Here is a 26,540-nt window from a genome sequence, read left to right as displayed (position 1 = left end):
TTTATTTGAACAGATTCTATTTTTGTGAGGGAATTAATAGGGACAGGAAATCATTATTAGGATTTGGCAACTATATTGATAAAACCCAAGATTTAAAAGTTTATGTGATAAACAACAGGACAGAACATAACCAATGTTCTCTCAAAAAATTTAATATCAATCTGAAGGAAGACAATTTTCTTCAAAATAAACTGTGACATAATCTTACAGCATGTAAATTTAAGAGAAACTTATCTTCAACTGCTGCATTAACAAATCCATATGAATATAAATAATCTGATTTAATCACATTTGTCATTTCCAGTTACAGTTTAGTAATTACAAACAAATACAAGTTACTAAGCTAGAGTAATTTTTTGTCCTGGTCTGAATGTTGAGCCACCTTGTCCTTTCCTCTTCTTGGGATTCTGAAAATTATTATACCTGGAATGAGAAAAAGATATTAGAAAATTCTTCTGACATGCAGATGCTTCTTCAGATGCACATTAAAGCAACACAAAACTACAGATGTTTAAATATATTTTTATGGAAATGAAGAGTGCATGTCTTCTCAGACCTGGGGACCTGGAGGACTTTTCACCCACAAATTTAACTCAGACAGCCCTCTGCCCTGCTTCCTTTTTTTCCCCAGCTTTTTTACTTCAGTCACGTCCAAGTCGAAGGAGACACATTCTCCTTTTTGGTATGTTTATACTTCTACAGATTATTGCCTTTTCCCAAACATGGTAGCTACAGAGACCACCCAACAATTTGAAAATATGAGGGGCTACTACTAAGTGGGAGCAGGAAGGACCTAGCTCTAAGTCTTAGAGAATCGGTGCCTCTTTGTACTGGTACAGCTCTTAACATAAGGGTTTTCTCAGCTGTGATTTCTAGGTCCTACATTAATAAAAAACAATTCACTGATGAAATATCTTCCCTTTCTCAGTACCTAATTTAATATTTCTGAAAAAATTGCTGCAAGAAGTTGTTCAACTCTGCTGCCATTCCCTACATTTATTTAAAACTACTTTGTTTCTGATGTATAAGGAATGTGAAAAAATCAAATCTTAACTAAATTCACAATTACAAAAGAAGTAACACTTACAGTTCAGTAAAATTCTTCCAGTCATCTTGACTAATGGATGGTCTCATACCCTGAAGTGCAGTCATCAGATGGGCCTGGGTAATAATTAAAGTGGTCTTGGCAAGACCTGACTGATTAAGGGTGCTGTCCTCCTTGAAAACAGAGCCATGAACAGACAATGAAGAACATGAACAGAAACACGGTGCCATCAATATCACTGACTCTGGAACCTCCTCATTACACATACAGACAAAGGTATTATAAACACAGTCACAACCTCCCCCTTGCCCCCAAATTAATAACACAGAAATAACTGCTTAGTTACATGAATGTTAACTTCCACCTTATTTTCCTCAAACTAAGCATCACTTTGCTATTTTCATTACATTATATTTAATATTATTGCAGGAATTCTTTATTGAAATACCAAGAAGTGTGAGAAAACAATAGGGAACTGTTAAGACTAAGTAATAAAAAAAAAATAAAAGCCATACTCCGTTCTTGCTTCTGTTATTGGCTTTGATAGCACTGACTTCTGTCCTCAGCTCTATTTGCTGCTCCTGGTTGTTCTCCAGGGAGCCTTCTTGAGAAGCTACTCTGAGCATTGAAGGTTGTGAGGATGCTACATCTCTCTGAGTCAGGCTGGTGAAGTCGTAAGTGATGGAGTTTGGTCCAGACAAACACAAAGAGCTCTAAATTGACCATAAGGAGAAATATATTAACTCACTATGGATCCAAAAGAGCTACTCCATCATTAGGAATTAGCCTACAATTCAGTACAAGTTTGTTTTTGTGACAAAAGAGTAGTTTCTCTTTGAAATATATCCCATACTGGAGAGACACTATCTTTAACGCTGCTGATGCTTTTGAGAAAGCACGCAGGATCACTCTTGAGGAGAAAAGACAACACACAAAGAATTGTGCCTTGCAGAATTTACCACCTAAGGAGTCTTCCTGCTGTGCCTTTTGCAACCGGACATGCCTGTCTCGTATTGGCCTTTTTAGCCACCAACGCGCTTGCAACAAACGTGGGTAGAGCCCTTCCCAAATCTTCGTTTGCGAAGCCCAGCCATGATGATGATAGTCCATACGTAACTTTTTAACAGGAAGATTTAGGTTAATTTGCTCAGGTGTTTGGGCAATGAAAATGAAGTGTTTCATGCTTGGAAAAAATGTAAATACTTTCACAATGGCCCATCTCAAAAAGAATAAAGGTCTGCTAAATCCATTGTTTTATTTACTTACAAAAATCTGGTTCTGAAATCTGGGCAAATTCTATAGTTAGCTTTGGAATTACTTTGGAATTTAAATACTCATCACCTCCATATTCTTTGTGCTCTTGGTAAAACATGCACCTTTCAAATTCAACAACTTTAGGAGATCAAAGTCTCTGTAGCCTTGCTGAAAAATTTTCACAGTCAGAAGAAAGCTGAAGTCTCTAAAGATACATTAATTGAACACTATCATCTATAATGTGAGATAAAACGCACCAAAGCACCTTAGCAGTCAGTAGTTAGTTCTCCAATGTCAAGGTAAGTTATTTTTGGCTTTAAGAATCAATGTAAGACAGTTTTGAAAACAAGAGTCTAAGAACTTTGATAACTACCTGTAATAACAGTCCTACAACAGATTTTGAAAATGGATGTACCATGGATCACACACAAACTCTGAAATCATCTGTTCACCATACGGAGCTCAGAGGCAGCATATCCTGTTGTGCTGACCTGTCAGCCAAGCGAGACGAGCTGGGAGTTGATCACTGTGCAGGTGCTGGGCAGCCAACCTGCACATTCCTGCCTGCAAGCTGGACAGGGAATGCTGCTCTCTGTGCAACATGACACTACCACATCAGGAATTCTGCTTTGTAACAACAGTGACAGAAGCTAAGGTTTAGTTCTGTTCTTGACACAATTCCATGGTCAGATTATTCTATTAACACGTTTCACTGGAAACTGAAAAAAGTTTGTTGATTCTTAAGATTATAACTTAATTCTTGAAAGCTGGATGGTCATTCTTTAATGAATGACTAAGTTGAAAAAAAACAACAAGTAAACCAACCACCAGAAAGTCAAAAACTGTTTTAGTATTAAACTTTGGAAGGGAATAAGCCATTTGACCAGACACTAAAATCTAGTATGAATGTAGTTTCTTCATTATAAGGTATTAAGCAATATTTTGGGATTTTGATTTTAAAGTCCTACAAAGTAGCAGAAAAGTCCATATCATATTTTGTCAGATCACATCCTTCCATCCTGTTCCCCACTGTCGACTACAAGGTATAGACTGAAGACAGTTTGAAGGTCAAAGGAGACATAATTGTATTTATAAAATCCTATCATACTTCAGTTTTTCTGCTTCACAACTAAATATATTTAGAAAATTCAAAATATTGAGTAATTTACCAGTTCTGAAGGAGTTCCATTTCCCATCTCTGATTCATAAGAGCTTCCAAAATAAATACGATACATGTTGGACCTTGGGTCTTCAGGAAGCAAGTCAGACATGTCTAAAGAAACAAGAGATTGCTCTAGCCCTGCTTCTCCATCTATTGCTGAATCATCTGAGCCACTGCTGTGGTTTAGAAAAACCATGGAAGAGAGACTGAAGTCACTATCAGAACTAGATCCAAAATCCTGTAACAAAGAACAGAACATTAGAAGAGTTAATTCCTAAGTGCAATCTGAAATACATGAAAAATTTCATATACAATACATATGAAAGTATGGATTAACATTTTATTCTAGTAATCTGTCTTTCTCTAGGGGTGTATTTCCAAATATTTTGCTAAGAAAAGCCAATGCTTTTAAGTAGAACTTTCTGTCTTCACACTAGAAAAATAATTTGAGGAGATAATCTTAAGTTTTTATTAGTTTCAACTGTCTCACTCAGCAAGTAACAGCAAGTGTTACTTCTTTTGTAGATCTGTGTCACTTCTGTCTCAACCTTTCCCTCCAGGCAATTTAATATCCTGTGTAAAGTGCTCCAGGATATTGAAGTGAGTCTAATTTATTGTGTCTAATTGAGACATTTTAAGTGCTGATATGGAAATCACAGTTGTTGCTTTAGACTGGTGTCTGCAAACCTGTTTGATTGTACACCTCTATCAGTAAAAAATTTCTGAGCACACTCCACCAAGTTTATGCATAACTTATATACATGTACTATTGAAGTTCTTATATTTATTTCCCGCACCTCAATGGACTCTGCTGTGCACGCTCTGGGGTGTGTGCACACCACTCTGGAGACCTCTGCTTCAGAAAACAGATTACTCTTGTGATGGATAATCATGAGGTACCAACTACTTACTTACTGATGCTACAAGCGAAGGGAGAGTTAGGGAAGATCCTTCCCAATATTAAGAGTTGCAACCTCAGAGTCCCATTCCTTGATAACAGCTGGGGCAAAACAACTCAAGAGGTCTCCTTGATTTTGCATCCCTGACCCAACCCTTCCCTTTGGCCTCTGAGTAGTGGAAGCCATGCCTGTCCATTTCCAGCTAGAACCAGAACACAGGTATTAAAAATGTGAAGAGAGGTGGCTGAACAGAGGCTAAAAGAGGAAAGGACCTGTCAGTCAGACAAGGAGTACAAGCTGGGATCCTGTACTTCGAGCTGGTGCCTGAAAGATGAACCAGAACAGGCCATTTCAGATATCACCACCCTCTTGCCACTTCTCTCCTGACTTCAATTAAACTCAATCTGTTGGAACAACTCCACAAAACCCACCAATATTTTGCTTCCTCCATCATCCAAAATGTGCCATCTCAAAACCGGATTTGTTAGTTGTTCCTAAGAAACTCTGAGTGGGATCCCTCCTATTGATCTGTCAGTCATTCCTCACAACTGTGCTAAACAGATTTGGGCTTACATAAATCTATTTAACATTAAACGCCTATCATGAATGAAGCTGTTTAAGAGGTATTCAAACTAATTTGTTACATTATTCTTTATTTTTCTGCAAACATATTAAAATTTTAATCCTCTCTATAAAAGAAAACTAAATCTTATCAACATAATTTGCTAAAAAAGGTGGATAATATGAACCCTTTCAAACATATCAACATAAAAAGAGGAGAGGCTTCTTTTATAACAGTTTTATTTACCTGTGTTAAACCTAAATTTAGGTTAGAATGGATTGCCTCTAATTGGGCATTGTATAATAAAGCTTTTAGGTCAGCCCCTGTGAACTGCTCTGTTTTTGCTGCCAAATCCTGAAAGTCCACATCATTTCCCAAAGACAGGGAATGACTGAGAGCTTTTAAGATTTCATAGCGTGAATTCTGCAAAAAAAGGAAAAAAATGTCAGTAAAGCAACCTGTTATTTTACTTGTCCTGATTGCTAGATGGTGCTTTGGCCCTGTCACAAGCAACTTCCTCTCTGAGGGAGAAAGGTGCTTTTTTAAAGAAGATACTACCCTAATACTAGAAAGATACTACCCCTAACCAAATGCAGTATACAGGGAAATATGTTTCTCTAAATATCCAGTTGATATCTAGGATTTGTATACATGAAATACATAAAAATATGAAGGTGAAGTCTGCTACTCATATGTCCTTTTGTAAAGAGAAGGATGACGGAAGTAAAAAATTTCTGTTTACTTGAATGATCTTACTCTAAACCAGGAGTTTAAAATGCACACAAAAAAATATAAAAAGAGAGAATACCTGTGCTCTTAAGGCACAGGATTAACTTCTTCATGTGTGTGCCAGAATGAAATGATGTAGTACTTGTTAAATGTGTGAACTAATCTGAAAATGAACGGCACTAGTTTTTTCTCATAAAATGGGAATCAAATGCACATACTGTACAGCCTCAAAGGAATGGCTATGGTTCAAGCAAACCAGATATTTACTGAAATCATAATTCAAAGAAAGATGCAGAACATTACAAACACTACGCTGCATCCGATTTCTTTCTGCAGATTAGTTTCCTGTTTTAATTTTTATTTTTTTTTTTTTTAAATCAGCCATATCCACAGGATATGACTTGATCCTGAAGACTTCTTTCCCCAGTTTTATGTGAACACATTGACACTGAAGTCAGAATTTATACCGTTGTATAATTGGAGTTCGACAATCAATTCCACTTAGTCCAGGTTTGAAACACCACTAAATATGTAGTGGATAATATGAAGGAGAACAAAATAATATAAAGGAGATATCTATAAAGGATAATATAAAGGAGAACAATGACCATTAGCTTGATTTTTTCCCTTGCCTCTTACGTGAAATTATATGTTTCCTCACCTGATCAGGAGGTGGACAGTACAGGCACTTGTCCAGTCGACCTGGCCTTAGCAAAGCAGGGTCAATCAAATCCGGGCGACTAGTAGCAGCTAGCACATAAACCCCTTAGGAAAGTGCAGAAAAATGCCATTAACCTCTGCTGAACCTTTGCTTAAAAAGAAGCACACAGATGAATTTTTACCTTGTAAGCCTTCCACACCGTCTAACTGAGTCAACAGTTGGTTAACCACTCGGTCAGTAACTCCTGTGTTGTCATGACCTCGGCGTGGAGCAATAGAATCAAACTCATCGAAGAAAATGATACAAGGTTTAGCTGCCTGAGCTCTAAAAGGGAAAAAAAAAAAGGCAATACTTACAGTCTCTTTAAGTTTCAGACACATGTAAAATTGCTTAGAAATATTAAAGGTAATTGTTCTTGTTTCAGAGAACGGTTATCTTTAATGAAAGAACAGAAAATCTGTTTTCTGTAGAATTTAAGAGGTTCTGACTAACTGGATTGCAATGTAATCACCGCTCACTTTTATGACATACCTTGCACCTGCTTTTTCATTTCAGAAGTGCTTAACTGTCATTTTAATATACATGAAAGTTCTAAAATCCAATCACTCCAGAGAGCTTGGCTTACACACATCTAACAAAAAGACTGCCCACACAATAAATTACATGAGAAGCAAAGGCTATGTAGGATATGTTTACATTACTGAGCATGAGAGCCAGTAAGGGTAAACTTGTTAAATGGAAAAACCTACTGGCACTGAGGAACTCAATACCAAGTCTAATATGATCCTACGTATTAAGTGTGCATTACTAGTTGCAGCACACTTGACTGTCTTCTGGAATCATCTGAAAGGAATTCAGCATGTGTTTTCCAAGGCAGTTCTGTGATGTGAACCAGTGTGCTGTAAAATGGAGAGAACTGGGAGTTCAGCTTCAGAAGTGCACTCCTGATCGGAGTCAAACATGCAGTTCTTGAATAATGATGGTCCAGCTGAACCTGCCAAGACACACATCTGGTTCAGGACAACTGATTATTTCAGGTGATTTTGTGATCTGATGCCATGTCTCTCCTCAGACAACAAAATTACTTCTTGGTGATTCAACCAATAAAATTAACTGATAATATCACAAATCTTTACAAAACAAACCTGTTAAAGATATCTCGAACTGCTTGTTCACTTGCTCCAATGTATTTGCTGAGCAGCTCTGGTCCCTAAAAAATAATCAGAAAAGAACATTCATGACATGTCTCTTAGTTTTAATGTGTAATTAAACATCAGCATAGATTTTGTGTACTAGAGTGAATTTTCTTGTAACCAAGACAGTGGCATCTTTGAACAGAAGAGTCAAGGGGTCTAGATAAGCCAAAAAAAATTTTTGAGCATTCCAACTTATTTTAAAGTAGTCATTTCCATTTTTCTACTATAACAGAACATGTATTACAGTATCACAAGGCAAAGGTTTACACTCTATTTTAAAAATCTGTTTTAAATATATTGCTCAACTTCACTGTCCAGTGGAAACAAAATCCAAGGTCTTTAAAAAATGAGAAATTAAGAAGATCTAATTAGATTTTATAATTCTGCATAATGAGTAAGTAGACAAAAGAATCTCAGTAATAAAACTGTGAAGTTGCAGAAATGGGATAGTAGGATATCCAGAGACATGTAAAATTTTGAATGTGAGATTCTTACTTTGTTATTTTGCCATCACAAGCACATAATTTCAGATATTATGTTAAGCTATTTCATTCAGTCAATAAAATTAATCAATTAATCTTAAAATCTTGCTACCTTGATACTGATGAAGTTCATTCCACTCTCTCTTGCAACTACTCCTGCTAAGAGTGTTTTTCCTGTTCCAGGTGCTCCATACAGCAAGACTCCCGATCTCTGTCGTATGGGCAAGTTCGCAAATAATTCTGGATACTGGAAAAGAGTTTCAATGTGATATATTCTAAAATACACAATGTACTGTAACATCACTGACTACTGATCACTTTTGTCTAAACAGAATGCGTGTCATTTGTTTTTTCCACACTATTATCCCAGCAGCTCATCTGGACTGTTGTTAGTTTACCTGGGGCTGTACTGAGTTCTGAGGTTTAATAGATACTTAAAATACAAGCAAGTGGGATTTTCTACCAAGATGAAACAGGACAGAATAGGGATAGACTAAAGCTTTATAATGTCCATGCTGCTACTTCTAAATTCCTATTGTAACACTGAATTGTATGATCAAATATTCTGTTCAGTCATTTCTCTGAAGACTGAAATGGATGGCTCATCTCAATGCTCAAGTTTAAAGCAAGGCAGAAAGGCCAAAGTAAAGCCAAGGGGGACTGATGGATTGGCATTCATCCAAAAGAAAATACTCCTCTAGCAAAAGCATTGCAGAAGACAGTTGGAATTGTTATCTTTAGAGAGCTTAATCACAAACCCTGCAACAGACAGTGTAGCTATACTCCCATATTCTAGAGCAACACTTGATCTGTGCTAAAGCTCAAGCCATTACCTTCTATATTTGGAAGAGGGAAGGGGAAGGAGAAGGAGTTTTTCAGTAGTTGGAGACAGCTGAAGAATGGAAAGCTACAAAAGTAGCTTAAAATCATGCCTATCTTCTTTCTATCAGTGTGTCACACCTTAAAAATCATTCCTTCCCTACTAACATTATGCAAAAAATTCAAGTAACTAATTTAAAAGAACTTGGTACCTTTGCAGGTAACATGATGGTATCTGTGAGTATTTGCTTCACATCTTTTAAGCCTCCAATCCTGTCCCAGCCAAGGTCTTTAGGTTTATGAAGGTTGACATTTCTCAGAGCTACTGGAGTAAAATCTTTCAGAACTTTCTGAAAATCCACAGTTGATAGGTTCAATTCTGCTTAAAAATGAAAGAAAAAAGTCCTGAACAAAAAAAAAAAAGAACACAAAGACTACCAGTAACAAATTCCTCAGAATATGCAATAATTAAATAAATTTTAAACATAAAAACTGGCTCTTTATTTCTGTATTAATCCACCACTTCTGGACAACAGAAGTGAGACCATGAAAAAAGATATTTTGTTTTCAACATACCACCATTATCCAATGCATTCTGGTTAGAAACACAGGTATGAACAGCACGATCAACCAGCATAGTAAAATCTCTGGCAACAAAACCTTCCGTTTCCTTTGCAATACATTGGAGGTCAAGATCAGAGAAGTTCTTAGGATCAGAATTCAGTTTCTTCTTTATTATGGAATACAGCATTTCACATCTTTGCTTCTGAAAAACAGAATTGCGCAGCAAGCATATATTGGGTTAGCTATATATATGGAGTTCAGGAATTCAAAGAGTAAATATGTATAAGTTACTAAAATTTCCTTAAATATTTGCATGTCACCAAACCTTCAAACAACAAACCTGAGCAGGCATGAATATAAATCAATGTTAGTTCTTAAGGTGTATTTTAATAAATTCACCAGTTTTATAACTTTAAGTATTTACCTCACCATGGCTACCTTAAATCCAACAATAATAATGAAACAACCCTCCAGCCCCAGATTCCACTGTTTTAAACCCATTTTTTCTGTTTCACAGGAAAAGGAACCCCTTTCATCTTGTCAGTATGAGTAGAAAATACATTTGAGATGAAATACATTGCATTAGATAAAAATACTTGGGATAATTCGGTATCTTTTGAGATCTTGACTTTTCCAGTGATGTCTCATCCTTATTTGTGTATTAGTATTAAACATAATAAAAGCAGACTTGCAGGAGGTGGGAGAAAGCTACACTGCATCTAACATAGAATCTCCTCCTCAGTGGCTTTTAATAGCTGGGCTGTGATGGAAGACACACCAACAGGAACAACTCACGTTAAATACAAATGAATCGTTAGGGGTTCAAAGTATTTGCTTTCTCCTGAAAGTAAGTTAATACTGTTTATTCTTCTCTCCATCCATTTTTCTTTTTAAAATGGACTACATTCAAAAGTAGAGGGATACAATTAATATAGAAATCCAAAAACCTTCCCATAAAATTAACATTTAGTTTTAATAACACCTAAAATACACTTTCTGAGGACATACTTATTTCTCTAAGCTGTGAAAAAACACACCTAGGTTTAATTTCATTTATCTACCTGTGGTGACTTAATGTTTTTACAGAGTTGCTCCTTTAGCATCCCCTTCTACGTAACATGCCTATCTCACCTGTGTTAGATGACTTATTTCACGTTGAATTGAAATATCCTCTGAATACAGGGAAGGGTGGGGCCAACTGGGAGTTTTCGCTGGATTACTTTTTTTTTTAAAAAAAACTTTATACTGACAGATATAAGTTCTGAGGTATTTAAGCATCATGAAAGAATTTCTAAGATTTCCAGATTTTTTTCCCTCATCTTCGGGTATAACCTACTATTCTTGCAGCTGCTCCAACATCATATTTGAGGCTGATGGAAAGGCAAAGTACATTTTAACCATTTTATCTGAGTTTACCTGATCTGGAGATCGGATACATTTGAAGCACTGGAATATGTGTGTTCCTTGTGCTGAAACCAGGGAAGGATGAAGGGAATGTTCAGACTCACTTGTGGCAATTAATGCAATCAAACTCCCCATGGAAATAACTTCTTTGATTAGATCTTTCAAAACTAAACACAGAAGATATTGCTCCATAAATTACAAAATAACAAAAGATTTTGCATTTCAGAATAGATATTTTTACTGTACTGGAGAGCAGCATTAGGGCACACAAGAAGTAACAGCTTATAACATATTATTTTTATTCCCATGTTTACAGTTGTTTTTTTAAATTAAAAAAAAAAAAGATGTAGAGTAATTTTCTCTAGGAGAGTACATTCCATTAATAAAATCACATCAGAATTGCTCTTGAAAAGCTAATTTTGTTACATCACTGATGATGTCTACCACAAGATATTAAACATGGGGTTTTTTGTGTGTGCTATTATTCTTTCCATGCAAACAAAAAGGGAAAAATTATAAGAATAAAAACAGATGTTGAGTCTAGAACACAAGCACTCTAAGAAAAAAGTAATACATGAAAGTAAGAGAAATTAAAGGTGCAAAGTAGATCTTCAAGGAATAATCTTTAAAACTCTAAAGCTCTGTTGTATGCATTATACCTTTAAATAAAGTAGTAAGAAACCCAAACAATTCTGCATGTAACCTAAGAGCACATTTCAAAAAAAGAAATTATAGTAAGATTTTCTGAACTTCAAAAGTAATTCAGTAAAAATTACACTAACTTCCTCAAAGTGAGCTAAGAAATGGGAGATATTTTTGCTATGGCTTTATTAATCTTGATCATTTAAATTTAATTTGCAACTTAACCCTGCCTAGATTTTTGGGAATAAAAAGGAACTGTATAATATAGGATATCAAACTACAATTGATCGTCTTATTTTTAACATCTGTGGATTGTTACATTGTAAAACAAATTAGAAGTTCTAAAAAGTATACCAAGTACAACGATAAAGAAGTTGGTACTCATCTAAAAGAAGCTGGTTCTAAACATCAGTAAGTATCAAATTTCTGTATTGTTGTAATTATAAATAATTATGGGAAACACACAATCAAATTATCAACAGTTGTCAGTTAAAGACTCATCTGCAATTTGTAATCAATTGCAATGTATTTGAGTGCATGAACAACATAAAAAAAAAAGAAAGGAGAAGCCTTTATCACTGGCAGTGGGACTGACAACAGGCATCACCATCAGCAGTAGTGGTGGAACCACTACTGGCAAGCACTGCTCCAAGTTCCAGAGTGGACTATTTTGATTCAGCTAGTGGTCCACAAATGGCCTACGCAGCAAAATTTGTGCATCTCTGCCTGAATATCACACAGTCCAGAGGCAATAATGATACAGACAGAATTGTCTGGGTAGGAGAGGACAATTCAAGTGCAAGAAATTCTAAGCTACGTTATATTTGTATCCAGACACAGGTAGCACAGTATTACCATAAGCAAGTCTATTGCTTTGAACGGTTTCAGGGCTGTTCTCATGTTCTGGTGTAGAGGGTACTCCAACAATGTGATCAAGATCATCCATCAAAAGAATGGATGGTTGTCTCCATGCTGCCTCTAAAAAAGCTTCTTCCACGTTTTTCCTTATGTTTACTAATCTTTTTCCTAAAACAAAATACTATTATAATGACGGAACATATCAGGAAAAAAAAATCAGACTGACTACATCTTGTTCACATAATACCACAATGTTTTGATTTGTCTAGCTTAACTTTACACCTATAAATCCAGGTACTAGAAGGATACACATGTCCTAAAATGAGATTAATCATCTTTCACTAACTGTTACAGAAGCCTACAGGTTTAATTTCTAGACAGTTAAAACTAGAGCAGTATCAGCAGTACTTCTAAAATAGCAGGATCAGTAGCTATTCTAAAATAGCTACTAAAGAGTCCTGCAATTGGAAGAATTTTCCAGAGCAAAGGACCAAGCTCTTCATCAATCCTTCCCTTTTTCTCTGAAGCAAGAAGCTTAGTAGGATCTTAAGCAAAAAGAGTATATTCATGCAACATAAGGGCTCTGTAAGAAAACAGTTAAGTATCTTCTGCTCTATAACAGTAAGACTGTTTAGAAAACCCAGCAAATGAAAGAGTAAAAAAAAAAATCCTTTTTTGTCCTGTTCCATCTCTGCACAAAATACTCATTTTGAAGTCACAAAACACAAGGATTCATCTCATCATCATCATCTATAATCATGAGCGCTAGATGACTATTGCCAAATATACTAGGTTAGTAAACATGACATCATAATCAGGTTTCAGTTGGTCTTTTGATCCTTCTTTGGTGCCTGTCTCATCCTTTCACCGAGCAATACAGGTATCCTTAAACGCTTCACCTGGCACAGCTGAAAAAACACACAGTTCAACTTGCAGCTTCTTCCTATTTCGTAACAATTAGAAATAAGCATGGCAAGCATAGTTTGAATATGGTGGTACTACATGGAACAGAAACTGATAAAAGTGTGACATAAGTTTACAGCAGCTGTATTTTCATGAGACTGTTGAAGACAATAAATGCGAGTCACCAAATATCCTTCAAAAGCAGCAATAATACTAGAATAATTATTAAGACTAAATAGAGTAACTTCATAACTGTGCCTCTTTATCATACAGCAAACATTTGAGATTTAAAAAAATATCATCATACCTCTTAAAGCTTTACAATCAATCACTTCTACGTGAGCATCCAGTCTATCGAAAGCTTCTCTGCAGATGGCCTTTGCTAACGTTGACTTTCCACTTCCCTACAAAAATAAATGTGAGCTGGTGTAAATTGACAGAACCAGTTCCTTCTGTTTCTGTGGTTTTGTCACAGTATACACCAATAAACAACCTTGGAAAGCTGTACACATGCCGCGTTTATTCCTCACTAAAAGCATATATGGTGTTCTGGCTTTGTATCACTTGGCGGAAACCAAAGCCCTAGAGTGAAACAAGTATAAACAAATTCAGAGTGGATACATCGACTACATATAGTGTTCTGATTCCACTGAGTTCAGTCCTAAGACATGTGCTAGTTTCAGTGGAATATAGTATTAAATGGATCACTGTAAGAGGCAACAGGAAAATAATACTATCAACTCCCTTGCCATTTTATGTTAGAACACAGAAGAAAATATTTTATCTCATTTTCATTCAATATTTCAGAGACAAGAGGTGTTTATTATACTATAAACATGAAGTAGATTAATCCCCTATGGGAACAAACTGAAATTGCATTGGTAGCAGTCTTTAAAACTTACATTTTTTATATATATACACATGAAATATGAATATATGCTGAAGAAGTGTGCATATAATCTGTATACATATCTATAAGATGATGTTTTGCTGAATTACCTCTGCTCAGCTAACTTGCTGGTTTTTTCAGTTTGTTCTTTATTCTTTGGAATTTGTGTGGTAACGAAGAAAACTAATGAAAACGATTTTGTAACTATGGAAAACAATCTGGAAGGGTTTGGAAAGTGGAAGTAGTGAAGAATGTACCTTTCCTCCTGTGAGAAGCACTCCTCCACTTCGCAGTCCCACAGCAATAGCAGCCAGCTTTTGAGACAAAGGACGCCCCAGAAGACTGTGGCTTATGTGTTCAAATAAAGATGTTCCTAATTTCTCCACTCCTCTGTAAGGTAAAGGAAACATTAAATGGCCTAGGGTAGCATCCATACACACAGAAGCAGCAATAGCCTGCACTATGGGAAAGTTACAATGCTGACAGATTGTGATGTACTTCACCCCTTCAACAAAAAGATGAAGACAACTCAATCTGAAGAGACAGCACTTCTATTCTGCAGTGGTGACACGGAGGACATTACAGAACAGACAGACATTACAGAACACACCCACAAAGGAAGGGCTATCTATTATTGTACACCACACCACACTACATAAGGTAGGTCTCAGAAGTTAAGAATTAACCATCTTTTGGGGCTTCATCTACTTCAGTGTCTGAGTAACAACCTACAAAGGAATGTAACGAACTGGTAAAACATGGAGCATGGCTGGGTCAGAAAACTCAGTCTTTTCAGAAATGAAACAACCCATAGTTTATTTGAAGACATCCTTATCCTTCACTCATTCTCAATCTTTGTGACTTTCAATATATAGTGCTTCTGTCAGGTCCACAAACAGCAAAGCTACCAGTTTTGTATTTGAACTTTAAACAGGAAGTGTTGTTCCATGAGAAACAGAATGAACAAATGAATCCTAGTTTCTAACATCCCTACTCTACCACATCCCATTACTACCAGACTGCCCCTGTTTCAGTTCCCCTTCCCTCTTAAATAATGGTATGCTGAGTTGCTTTTCACAATGTCTCAGTAATATCCTCAGTTGCCCTTCACAACACTGACAGCATACTATCATAACACTCCGAGCCTCTCAAGTCTCCTCTGCCCCATCCCTACTTCAAGTTTGCTACACAGTGCCACTGTTTTCCCCTGTACTAAGGACTGCAGCACTCTGCATTTCTCTCCTCAGCTGACAATTCTGGTAGAACTTTTAGGAATCATAATTCTTTCAGACCCATACTATTAAATACAGTTAAACAAGTAAACAGATTGAAATTATTGTGGGAAGAGGATTGACAGACGGACTCCAACTTGTCATCCATTTTGCTTTATTTGGAAACTTCAGAAGACGTAGAGATCTGTTTATACTGCTTAGAACAACAGTAGGAGCTGCTGAACTATCAGTATTTCTTCTAAAACTCTCCAGTTCTGATGTGGTCTCAGTTCTGAGACCTCCCATTCTATTGACAGACGAGTCAAAATTTTCAGTGTGAGTGCCTTTAGTCACATGAAGTTTTCTATTCACTGCAGTAAGACCACTCAAGCACAAAATTAACCATCTACATGAACTACAATAAGGTCTGAACCTGATCTACCAAAAGCTGCAGAGTTTTGCTTAAATCTGGTTTAGTTTTCAAAAACTCTGAATTTCCACCAATAGTATTTTTTTCTAATTCTCATTCCCATTCCCTCCCATGTTTTTTTCTATGAAAATATCTCACCCTAAACTGTTTAGTTTGTGGTATGGAAGGTTCTTGTCTGTATCACGCATAGGTGGCTGGCTGTCACCATCAGCTTTTCTAGTTACAGGATGTAAAAGAACCTAAAAGGAAAGAGTTAGGACTTTAGATTAAATATAACTGTGGAAGAAGGATATATAAGTGACTAGCCATTTTTGGAACTGCGTAAAGAAAATGTTGCATATATGCTTTGCTGAAGCTTATTGTGCTTGAAAGATGCATGCAATGGTGAAATGGAATAGATACAATTATTTCCAAAATACAATCCAGTGTTGACAGTGATGTAATAACCTATGATTAGATGTTGAGCCAATTGCTGTTTGCACCAGACTATGCAGCCCACCATCTCTTTTTCCTACCTGTAACTTGTTCCTTCTCCTGTGCCCTCACCTGTTGTGCTGGCAGGAGTACTCGTGAGGCAGAACAGTGAAACAGATCAGGAATCTGATCTGGGTGACAAGTAATTTGACAAAACACCTGGCATGAATTTTTCAGTCTTGTTCACCAGGGAGTTAGTATGGAAAGCTGGGCGGGCACACAGGGTTAACAGAGGTTCACAGACAAGAACAGGCTGGTAGGAGATGCTGACACTGCTAGTAAGAAATGCATTTTGCCCTTTCATCTTAGTACCACTCACTAGAACAATTTGTAGAAGCCTTACTGTACTTTACTACTAGTAAAAATAAAGCTCTAGTTTTACTTCTTCTTTTAACAGGAATCCTAAATTTTGCAGAAAAATTCTATTCTAAACAGCCAAAAAGACACCATAATTCTCCACTAAAATTTCATTGTATGAGTTTAAAGATGAAAATTGTTATCCCGGTCCTATAACCTGGAATAATGGGCACTGGTTCAAGCGGGATTATTAATGGATTAATCTCCCAAGAAAGGAAACATGGAAGAAACAAAAGGCACAGAAACTGTAACAGAGAGAAGGCAGGGTGAGAGTGGTAGGTTTGAATGGGGAATATGTCTCATGTTTGGTAGAACAATATACTGTTCCTGCCAGTTACACTGTGAAGTGGTTTAGTTAGCAAGGGAAAAAACAACTAAGTATAAAGATGTTCAAACTCAGACAGTACTGACTTTCCTCTGTTCTAAATGATTTTTCTGACATTTTGATATAGACTATGAAACTCAGTGACAAGCATTGCATGCCTGGAATCTCAAGCTACAAAATAACAAAGATATAATTTCATGAATAGACTAACATTATTTATTTTAAAAGGGAAACCAAAATACATAATATACAAAATGCAATATATTTGACACAAGTATAACAATTTAAATTACTTGATACCTGACTATGTGATATTTACTTGTATATTAGTCTTTTGCAGCAAACTGGGACTCAGTATAAAAATATTCTCAGACTTATTCTCTTCAGTGTGCACAGGATGCACTACATTAAGGACAAACTCCTCCATTCCTGTAAAAATCCAAGGAACAACTATGAAAATTCCAAATAAATTCAGTTTTCATTCCTCACAAGGTAAACAAGATTAGAGTATTATTATGATAGAATCCGAAAGAATAAAAAACATTAATCATTTTTAAAGCATACTTCAAGCTTACACTTTCCATGTAAAGAAGTATCAGTTATGTTAAATGGTGTATATAGAAATTAAATGGTATATTGGCTAACTAAATTCTGTAGTGGACAGTTAAGACAGCTACAGCACAGGACAGTATTATCCTTACCTTCTTTAAAAGATAGATGTATACAGTCTCTGCTTGTCATCATCCATGGGTGATCATCAGTACTTGAATCCTGCAGCCAAGAACTGAAAGCACATTTAACATCATCTTCATGTATATCTTTATGCTAAATAGGAAAAAGGAAAGATGTAAATAAAACAAAACTAGGTGTAAATAAAAATCTTTTCCTCCTGTGCACGAGGCATTTGTTTCTTTTATGGCAGTAGAGAGATAAAAGAAAATACAGAAGTTTTAGTAATTTAGAAAAGACCATTTTGCCAACAAGCACCATTTCTACCACCTGCTCTATGGAAAGCACCTGTCTAGCCCTTGCTACGGCCACAGCTGAATCTCTAAAGATTTTATCTTCGGAACACTGATGTGAGGGCAAGGAAAAGCTTTTATTTTTGTTTTACTCATCTGTCTTGCCAGACCCAAGGACACTGCTCAGCTCCTGGGTTTGAAGGTATGCACCAATATTGACCAGATACTTATTTGAGGTGCTTGTTACACCCCTCCCTTCCCTGTATACCCTTTTTCTATACAAGGAACCCTGGGCTCATCCAATTCAGGGGCATCACCAACAAACTTCAACAGGCAGGCAAAGTGACTTATCCCAGAACACCTCAATAAATGGAATAGGAGAAGAAATTGAGTCTAGATCCTGTATCTCTTGGCTAAGTTCCTAATCAGAGAAGTAAAACTTCTATCTAGAAAAGTGGGAACCAATCAAGATCTTGGAAGCAGTGTTCAGAAAGGAAAACTAAAGCTACTGTCATAATTGTTGCTGCATTTGTCTTTTTTTTCAAGAACTAAAAAAACTTCAACTGAATTAGAAAGGAAAGGCAGAAATCTGTATTCAAAACATACAAAAGCACACATAACTACTTTTTCTTTACAATTTTAGCGGATTACTGCTGGAATATCACAGAATCTTCTCAGTTGAAAGGGACTCACAAGGATCATCAAGTCCAACTAACACTTCTTTGATCTCCAACAAGAAAAAATATGCAGTTCAACCATTTTTCGGTAGGTAAGAAACCAAATTAAAATACTGGGGATAAAGAACAAACCTGCATAAGCCTTGTTATGATGGCAAGTGCTGTACTTAAAGCTTTGAGGGGCAGCTAACATGGGAAATAATCAGGCCAGTGTTACATAGTAACAAGCATACAGTACTTTAGAGAGAAATACACCATTCCAGAGCTACATCTTATGGACTGTGAGAACTGGTACTAAGTATGTTCTTACTGTCACAGATGCTCATTCAGAATGTGTCCCTCTTACAGGAAAACCAGAGGGATTCAATGATATAACTCTAGAAGATTAAATCTTTAGCATGAGGAAAAGAAAAATTAAAGGAAAGTCAAAAACTAAACAGCACATAAAAATTATGATCATTTCACTGCAACTGTCTTTCTTAGGAAATCCACTGGGCACTGCAATGTCTGGAGAATATAAGGATGTCTTCACCCAAAAGACTTAAACTGGATATTTACTCTTTAACTGTATGATTATTTTTTGTGTTTGTTTTCATAGGCTTAAATGTATACACTTCAAATTTGCTAGGTTTGAACCCATATTAATGTACTTCAAATGAGGGTCTGATGCAAAATTATTATTGGTTATTGTTGCTATTTTGACAGTGTTTATGTTTGAGACCTAATTTAACAGAAAATTTATCTTTCCCCTATCAATGCCATTTCTCCTTCATGCCAACATCCTTTTTAATATGAAAGACATCAGAAATTCTCACAATTTGAGAAAATGGAAGATCCTATGATTTAAAATGTGCTATACAGCATTCCTCTAACAGCTTCAGGAAACAAAAAGTGAAAATTTAGAAGTCCTGTTTCCTCCACTCTCTGTGACCTCTACCAGTTCCTTTAAATAGAAAATTTTTACAATTAGCATACTAAACTAAACTATTTGAAATATCTACCAAGTCTAAACCAAAATTATACAAAATACTAGATAAGCCCTGTTTAAGTAGATCATAGCAATCTACTAACTTTAACATACACAGCCAAAAGAAAAAACCAGGAATTATACAAAAAAAGAAATTCCTTTGGAGTTATGCAGTACACAACAGACAACTTCCAAACCATCACATAACAAATAAAAACAAATAAACATAACCCCCCCTCAACTTCACCAGAGCAACATTACCAGTTTTCCAATACATGAACAAATGTGTGACCAAGAATATCAACTCACTAAGTTCTGTTTGGCTTGCAGCATAAGAGACACAGGAATCTTAGGAATAGATTCAACTGACTGAATTCGGACTGTTGAGTGTATTTCAATACTTAGTTTTTTTCTCAGACCATCTGGAATCTGAAATATTTTAAATAAAAGGAAGTATTAGAAAGTAAAACAGTTATAACATTGCATATATCATACAAAGAATTTCTTCATCACTAATGAAGAAATTTGATCTACATTTGATCATTGATCTGTTCTTAATCTGCAAGAGTATTAAGAAGGAAACCATAAAATTGATGGTGGTATCAGACTCTCATTCTTTCATGCACACTTCTAATTACCTTTTATCCTATTCGTTAAAGTGCTCGCTACAGCTGATCTTCTTCTAACTTCTTTAAATAAAACCCAAAAGCTTGAAAGAAAAGATTTAGGAGGAATTCTTAGAATGTTGTAAGAATGCTTTTAGTATTGGAGAAAAACAGCAATGCTATTTTCATTTGCTGATTAAAATTAATTTTACATGGGCAGGTAAATATACATAGGCCATTACAGAGACCAGAACTAAGCATGGCTGCAGCACAAAGAAAGAAAATCCAGTCTCCCTAAATCCTACTAGTCAGCTTACCCTTTTAAAAATAAAACTCCTTTTCAATGATTCTGTGTTATTTTAAACTTATATCCAAATTGAAAACCTTTCATAAATATTTATTAAGTCTGAGAGACTTTATGATTGGTGGCATTTGGAAAATTGTTATGTCTCTCAAAAGATTTCATGGCAAAGACCACTGCAGGCTCTTGCTCTCATTCTTAACAGAGCAATAAGCGAATGGTGAGAAGTGTATTATGTCAGAATAGTCAAATGGTGATTTGGAGCACATCTTATTTATTTTTGTTAATCCCATATGTGCTTCCAGGAAAGAAAGAACATAATCAGGCAGTAGTTCTGTCAGAACAACCTGAAATATCAGTATCTCCACACCAGGACTTGTGCCACCTTGCCAAATGGCATATAGAAACTAGAACAGTGTCAATTATAAAAAACCCAGTTATTTGATATTAATTTTTAAGATGTATTTTAAAGAGTATATAAAAAGACTCACAAACATCATGTAGCACCTAGGATACATGATCCGGTTACTTTACAGTTTGATGATCCCTAGAGCACAAGGCACATTTCAAAGTGTTAACTGATGGTAAGAGCCTCCTTTTGCAGTACTGAATGTATGTAAGTAGATACTTTCACTTTCTCATGAATACAATAGCTACCTACAGATTTTGAAACAAGCATGCATTCCCTGCAGAAACACTGAAGTACTTTCCTCATTTGGTGAAAAAATGCTAAGGGTGCAGAAACCCAGAGTACATTGTACATCTTGGAGTATGATGGTAAGTAATGTAGTCCAGAATGACTGCGAAGTACAGCTCTAGTAAATAGTACTTGATTCTAGTATACTCTACTTCACAGCTTAACACAAAGTCTATATCCCAAAACTGCATATTAAGTAGCCAGTTCCACAATTATCCAAAAGAAAATACTATCAAATAAAAGGCCCAAAAGATAGCGTGTTCAAACTGACCCAAACTCTTCCAACATGTAGGGCTTCCCCATGGTGGCCATACTCTATGACACTCTTTAGGTCTTCAAATCCATTCCAAACGATTTGAACAACAGATCCCTCACTGGATGCTTGACTGCTATTAGAATCAGAATGACTTTTGTCTTGTGTACTAGTCAAAGGCTTTTGCTTTTCAAGTGGCAGATTTTGCTTTGCTTCTTGGTGACGCTGTCTCGGGGAAAGCAGCTCATTAATTTTCCCATAAGATACTACAGGATTTGGATCCAAATCAATAAATTCTAAATTCCAAGGAAAAACATGAATAGCATTGCATTTCAGAAATGCATGAGTGGCGGATGCATTCTGTACGCTGGGAGGCTGGGACTGACATACTCTAAAAATGGAATCCATGTGAATTAAGTTCAGCAGCTTGTCTTTGAAGGTGCTCATTTCATCTTTATCACACAAAGTCTTTTGTTTCTGCAAAGATGTATGAGAGAAAATATTCCCTATGAAATTCCATATATTTGGGAGAGCATTTGAGCCAAATGTCATGTTTGCATCAGCCTTACTCTGTTCAAGGATTCCAGGTTTTAAGTAAGGTTGTTTGGCAAAAGGATCCTTTACTGTTTCTTCTTGCTCCATGTTATTTTTCACAAAATTTCTGAGTAAGATGTCACTTTCCGTGGAAGGTGTGCTGGTGACATTCTCCTCCGGTCCATGTGTTTTGGGACATACCAGAAGCTCCGTGCATGGTTCTAATCTCCCATATGGGGCTGCTGGCATAAGTGTACCTAAGTATGAACAAAACATGCCAATGAATGCATCCACTCCAGCAAAACACCTTCCTGGAGGTGCCACGAGAGCCTTCAGCTCTGCTTACCGATTCTGATGTAAACATGAGTGTGCTGTTCAATCCACACGGGAAAGATGGCTCTTGGAAATACTACTCGAATCTGGTCCAGAAGATGTTTTTCAAGAGAGGAAGCATGCAGCTCCTGGGAAAATGTGGTATCATTATAAATTAAATACTGCATACATTTTTAGCATTTGTTTGAAGATAAAAACTGTACATCTCTTTCTAATAAACCATTTGAAATATAAAATATAACTAAACCCCACATTTAGTATTTCCTTACGGGCTGAAAAGAATGGGGCATTGTGCAAAAAACTGCTTGTGTCAGAACCTCTATCATCTGTAAGACAAAGACATGAACATTAGAAAGGGTTTTATTACCAGAATTTCCCAATCATCTGCTGTGAGTGGTTCCACTTCTACTTGCTGACAGGAGGAGACATGGGAACAGGGTTCAAGAAATACCTGACAAAAGTAACACCAAAATATTTAACTTCTTATTTTTAGGCATATAAAAGTGCCATCTTTTATTTCAAGTAGAAAATTGACATCTCCTTCATTATATGTTTTCAGTACTTGGAACATACATCATCTTAATGAGACCAGGTAATTCATAAACAGATTAATGCTCAACGGATTGGAAATGGATGGCATTGGGCACACTTGGAGACTTCAACAAACCATGAATGGAATGAATGTGAAAAGCATCAAGAGCTTGATCAGCTGATAACAAACAATCAATTTTTAATACACCTTGATCACATAATCATCTTTACATTTTTTATTCTTTATTTTTAAATGTACAGGACTTTAGAAAGCTGAAAAATTCATTGAGTTATGCACAAATTTAGACAAGGCAACACCATCTGAAAAATTAGGGAAAAAGTACAACACAAAACAAGCCCAGGTCCTTTATGAATGGTTTCATAGGATGCAGCCTCACCTCCACAGAACAGTTTTAATGTCCTGTGTATCAGGAACAATGATAAAAGCTATTGTGGTTTAGGTTTTTCAGAATGCATTAAACACATATTTCAAAAGTCATTTTTTACCAAAGGTTTCATTTGACAAAAAATAATAATTTTCAAACAACATCATGTCATGACTTTTTAAACAAATTTCATTATTTTTTTCTTGAGATAAAACTAGTTACCTGCACTGTGAGAGAGAGAATTATATCAGGTCACCTTTTATAAAAGTAGCAATGGATTTTAAATTCCTCTAGGCCCTCAGTCTGAAGTAAAAATTGAGAGGAATCTATTCCCCGACATGGCAAATAGAAGATCTTATTGTTATGAAACACAGCAAACACGCAATTCCTGAATCCAAAATAATGGCAAAACTACCTAATTATTCACATATTCATTCGATTGTACAGATGATTATTTTCAGGCAACAGCTGAGTGAGGTTTTCTTGCGTTTCCTTTGTCCATTGCTTTCCTGTTGAAGGCTATTAATTGTTAGAACTGAAATGGGTAGATACCTTGCTGCCGAACTATTAAATTAGAAATTTCTGCAAAGAGACACATAATTTCTTGAGAAAATATGTTAAAACAGTAAACAAGGTAAGATAATACACTGCTCTGAATCGCATTCTTTGATGCCTTCCACTATGCCGAATAAAATTTTGCATATGAGAGAACAGGCATATATGAATATACTGCACAATAACACTGTGTAGAGCAATACCTTTCTATTCTTGTTTGTTTAAATCTCCACCTGTTAATACAAAAAAAGCCCTTGGATTAAGAGGTTTTAGTAGTCCCATGTCATAAAACTCTGCCTGCCTCTTGGGCATCTCTTCAACTTCTGCCCAATGACAGAGTAATTTACGAGAGGTTTAACAGTGTCCAAGAGTAAGAGATGAATTTAAATATACGTTCAAAGAAAGAGGGTACATGGTGACACATGGTGAAGAGGTAGAAAAAGGGATGAAAATTTAAACCCCAAATAAGTTAAACAAGAAGAAATATGCAATAAGTCAATAGTTACTTTAAAACAACAGGAACTCCTAGCAAAATATTCCCATTATCACATTGTTCAATTGCCTAAAAGTGTATTTTCCTAAAATTAATGGCACTGAGAACAGCTGTTCCATCCCTGTCAAGACCTACCTACAAGCATTATTTAGGCAATAGTTAATGATTTAATGAGAAAATCTTTTCATGTTTGAAACATTTCAGGACAGCTAACGTTTCTCATGAGCAGATATAAATGCAGTAACTGTCTAAATACATCAAACAAGAAGGTCATAGCTAACTCATAAAGTACTGCCTTTCAGGTATCCTGCAATATATTCTTTATTTAAATAAGAACAAAAAAAAATGCATTTCAAACCTGTTCTCCATCTGTGATGCCAAGTTTCTCTGCTAACTGTCTGTTAATCTCTGCAATATTTTCATCTCGGTGGCCTCGATGCCTGATTTCCATCCAGCTCAAAAATACTGGCTGATGACCATAGGACACTTTCACAGCTTGGCCCTATGAGTTCCAAAGAAATAAAATAAATTAACATAAACCAAGCTAAATAAGATGGCTATTAGACAACCTAAACTGCATTTAATTAGAGAGATCAAAGGAATTAAAAACATTTTCTGGATTTTACAATTTATTTGCACAACTCTTAACACAGAAGTGCATGTTGGTTTCAACTCTTTAAACAACTTTTTATTTTTATGGACTATTTTAAAGTAACAAAAGTAATTCTTCCTTCAGCACTATATGGTATTAAAAAATATCTTACAGAAAAGTATAACTACACAATCGCATTTCCAAAATGAGAGGGAAAATATGTCTAAATTTCATAGGAATTGTAACATTTGCATGGTCTCCAAGAGTGCTTTCATGACACATTTAAAATAAGTCACAAATCATATTAACTCAGACCAAAGCGATCTTATCAATCTGTTTTAGAACCATTCAGGTATTTTGATCCCAAACTGAAGAATCTCAATATGTTCAGTTAGTTTCCATATAGAGAGACTGTATTTTACATTGTATCATTCAACTGGTATTTTCTGTAATTTTTTCAAAAATTATTATTATTGCGAAAATGAGGTGTTTTTCATATGCAACCTCTATCAAGTTTTCAGAGATCATATCTTTTCATTTTACAGCTCAGGTTAAGTAAAAGCAGGAGCCCACCATAACCACCGATGTACAGAATGACCCTACAAGATCTCAAAGCAATTGCACTCCTCCTTTCTCCTCTATCTTGCCAGCAAATCTGTAAAACATTCAGAAACTGCAGCTGAAATGAAGCCCACATTTATACTGCATTTCTCGCAACTCTGCCAACCTCCTTCTACCACCCCAAAGAGCAGGTTTTTACACGTCTGGATTGTCTTGCTGTTGTGAAATGCCCTTTTCGGCCTTGGGAAATCCGGAGGTTACCCCGCCGGGAGAGGGAGCCTGGGGCTGTGCCAGGGCTCCTGAGCTCTGCTCCCGTCTCCTCCTCCTCACTCGGCTCATTCCTGCCATTTTCCACCCTGTTCTGCTGGCAGACCCGTAGTTCTGTGTTCATGGCACAAGGGACAAAAGCAGGCTCTGCTCCCGTTTCCACGTGTGTAATGTTATTTACGAGCGGACCCGCGTCCTCAGCTCTGCGTGAGGGGAGCCCCCTTCTACAGTGACACATTTAATTTATGTACACTAACAACGAGGATTCTGCATGGACTGACCACCTCACCTCCCACCTCGATGATAAATTCACATCTTATTAATGTACGGCTAATGCTGGCGAGTTACTGTGAGAGCTAATATGAAACAGAGTACTGAGAGAGACAAAGATGCTCACGGTGCCAGACCACGTTGGGGGACATAAATTCCAATCTTTCCCGTGTTCTATTAGGAATGGATGACAACGCTGGGCTGCGCAAGGGGCGAGAGAAAGGGGGTTCCTCGGGGCCTCCTGTGAGGGGTCCCCGGCCGCGGGGAGGGGAGGGGAGGAGGGCGCTGCGTCGCCATGGCAGCGGGATGCGGGGGAGGATGGAGTGCGGGGCGGATGTTGCGCTCCGTAATCCTCACCGCCCACTTAGGACGTCCCTCCGCCCGGGCCCCGAGCGGCGCCGCCCCGGTACCTGCTGCAGGCGGAGGAGCGCGGCCAGCGCGGGCGGCAGGTGCAGGAAGCAATCGCGGGTCCCGCTCAGCACGACGGTGGCGGCGGCGGCGGCGGCGGCGGCTCCGCCAGGGTCGCCACAGCCCCACATGGCCGCGGCCCCTCGGCCCTGCGCGCCCGCTGTGCCCGGGCACGGACCCGCCCCCCCGGGCAGAGGTACGGTCCACCGCCGGCCAATGAGGGCGCAGCATACCCCTCTGCCCGCCTCTGATTGGCTCCTCCTCTCCTCCCTGAGGACGCCG

General features: G+C 37.0%; 1 protein-coding gene across 3 annotated transcripts; it reads right to left on the bottom strand.

Annotated features, from left to right (window-relative positions):
• Nucleotides 1-136: 136 nt before the first annotated feature.
• On the bottom strand, nucleotides 137-26,394 carry PEX1 (peroxisomal biogenesis factor 1). Of its 3 annotated transcripts, none has more exons than XM_032683851.1 (24): nucleotides 26,261-26,394; nucleotides 24,519-24,662; nucleotides 22,563-22,646; nucleotides 22,209-22,323; nucleotides 21,347-22,119; nucleotides 19,782-19,901; nucleotides 17,568-17,691; nucleotides 17,186-17,295; nucleotides 15,849-15,949; nucleotides 14,327-14,459; nucleotides 13,488-13,584; nucleotides 12,275-12,445; nucleotides 10,790-10,944; nucleotides 9,386-9,575; nucleotides 9,022-9,188; nucleotides 8,103-8,237; nucleotides 7,458-7,522; nucleotides 6,494-6,636; nucleotides 6,313-6,416; nucleotides 5,169-5,345; nucleotides 3,469-3,699; nucleotides 1,561-1,758; nucleotides 1,088-1,218; nucleotides 137-423 (listed from the first exon to the last, which is right to left on the bottom strand). In XM_032683851.1, exons 1-24 carry the CDS (start codon nucleotides 26,387-26,389, stop codon nucleotides 339-341), a joined length of 3,882 nt encoding a protein of 1,293 aa, XP_032539742.1. In that variant the 5' UTR covers nucleotides 26,390-26,394; the 3' UTR covers nucleotides 137-338. The 3 variants fall into 3 exon arrangements, with proteins under 3 accessions (XP_032539742.1, XP_032539750.1, XP_032539759.1); XM_032683859.1 differs by having other exon boundaries at nucleotides 10,790-10,842; XM_032683868.1 differs by lacking the exon at nucleotides 26,261-26,394 and adding an exon at nucleotides 25,870-25,890.
• Between the last annotated feature and the right edge of the window lie 146 nt (nucleotides 26,395-26,540).

This window comes from Chiroxiphia lanceolata, chromosome 1 (genome assembly GCF_009829145.1).
Source record: "Chiroxiphia lanceolata isolate bChiLan1 chromosome 1, bChiLan1.pri, whole genome shotgun sequence".
Taxonomy (NCBI): domain Eukaryota; kingdom Metazoa; phylum Chordata; class Aves; order Passeriformes; family Pipridae; genus Chiroxiphia; species Chiroxiphia lanceolata.
Note: the sequence above shows the minus strand (reverse complement) of the source record. Positions and strands in the feature narration are given on the sequence as shown.

Coding starts and splice junctions, on each gene's coding strand:
- PEX1 (XM_032683851.1), bottom strand. CDS start 26,389: ATGTGGGGCTGTGGCGACCCTGGCGGAGCCGCCGCCGCCGCCGCCGCC. Junction 24,663..26,260: donor CGCTCCTCCGCCTGCAGCAG/GTACCGGGGCGG, acceptor TGGAACTCATAG/GGCCAAGCTGTGAAAGTGTC. Junction 3,700..5,168: donor TAAATTTAGGTTTAACACAG/GTAAATAAAACT, acceptor TCTTTGTTACAG/GATTTTGGATCTAGTTCTGA.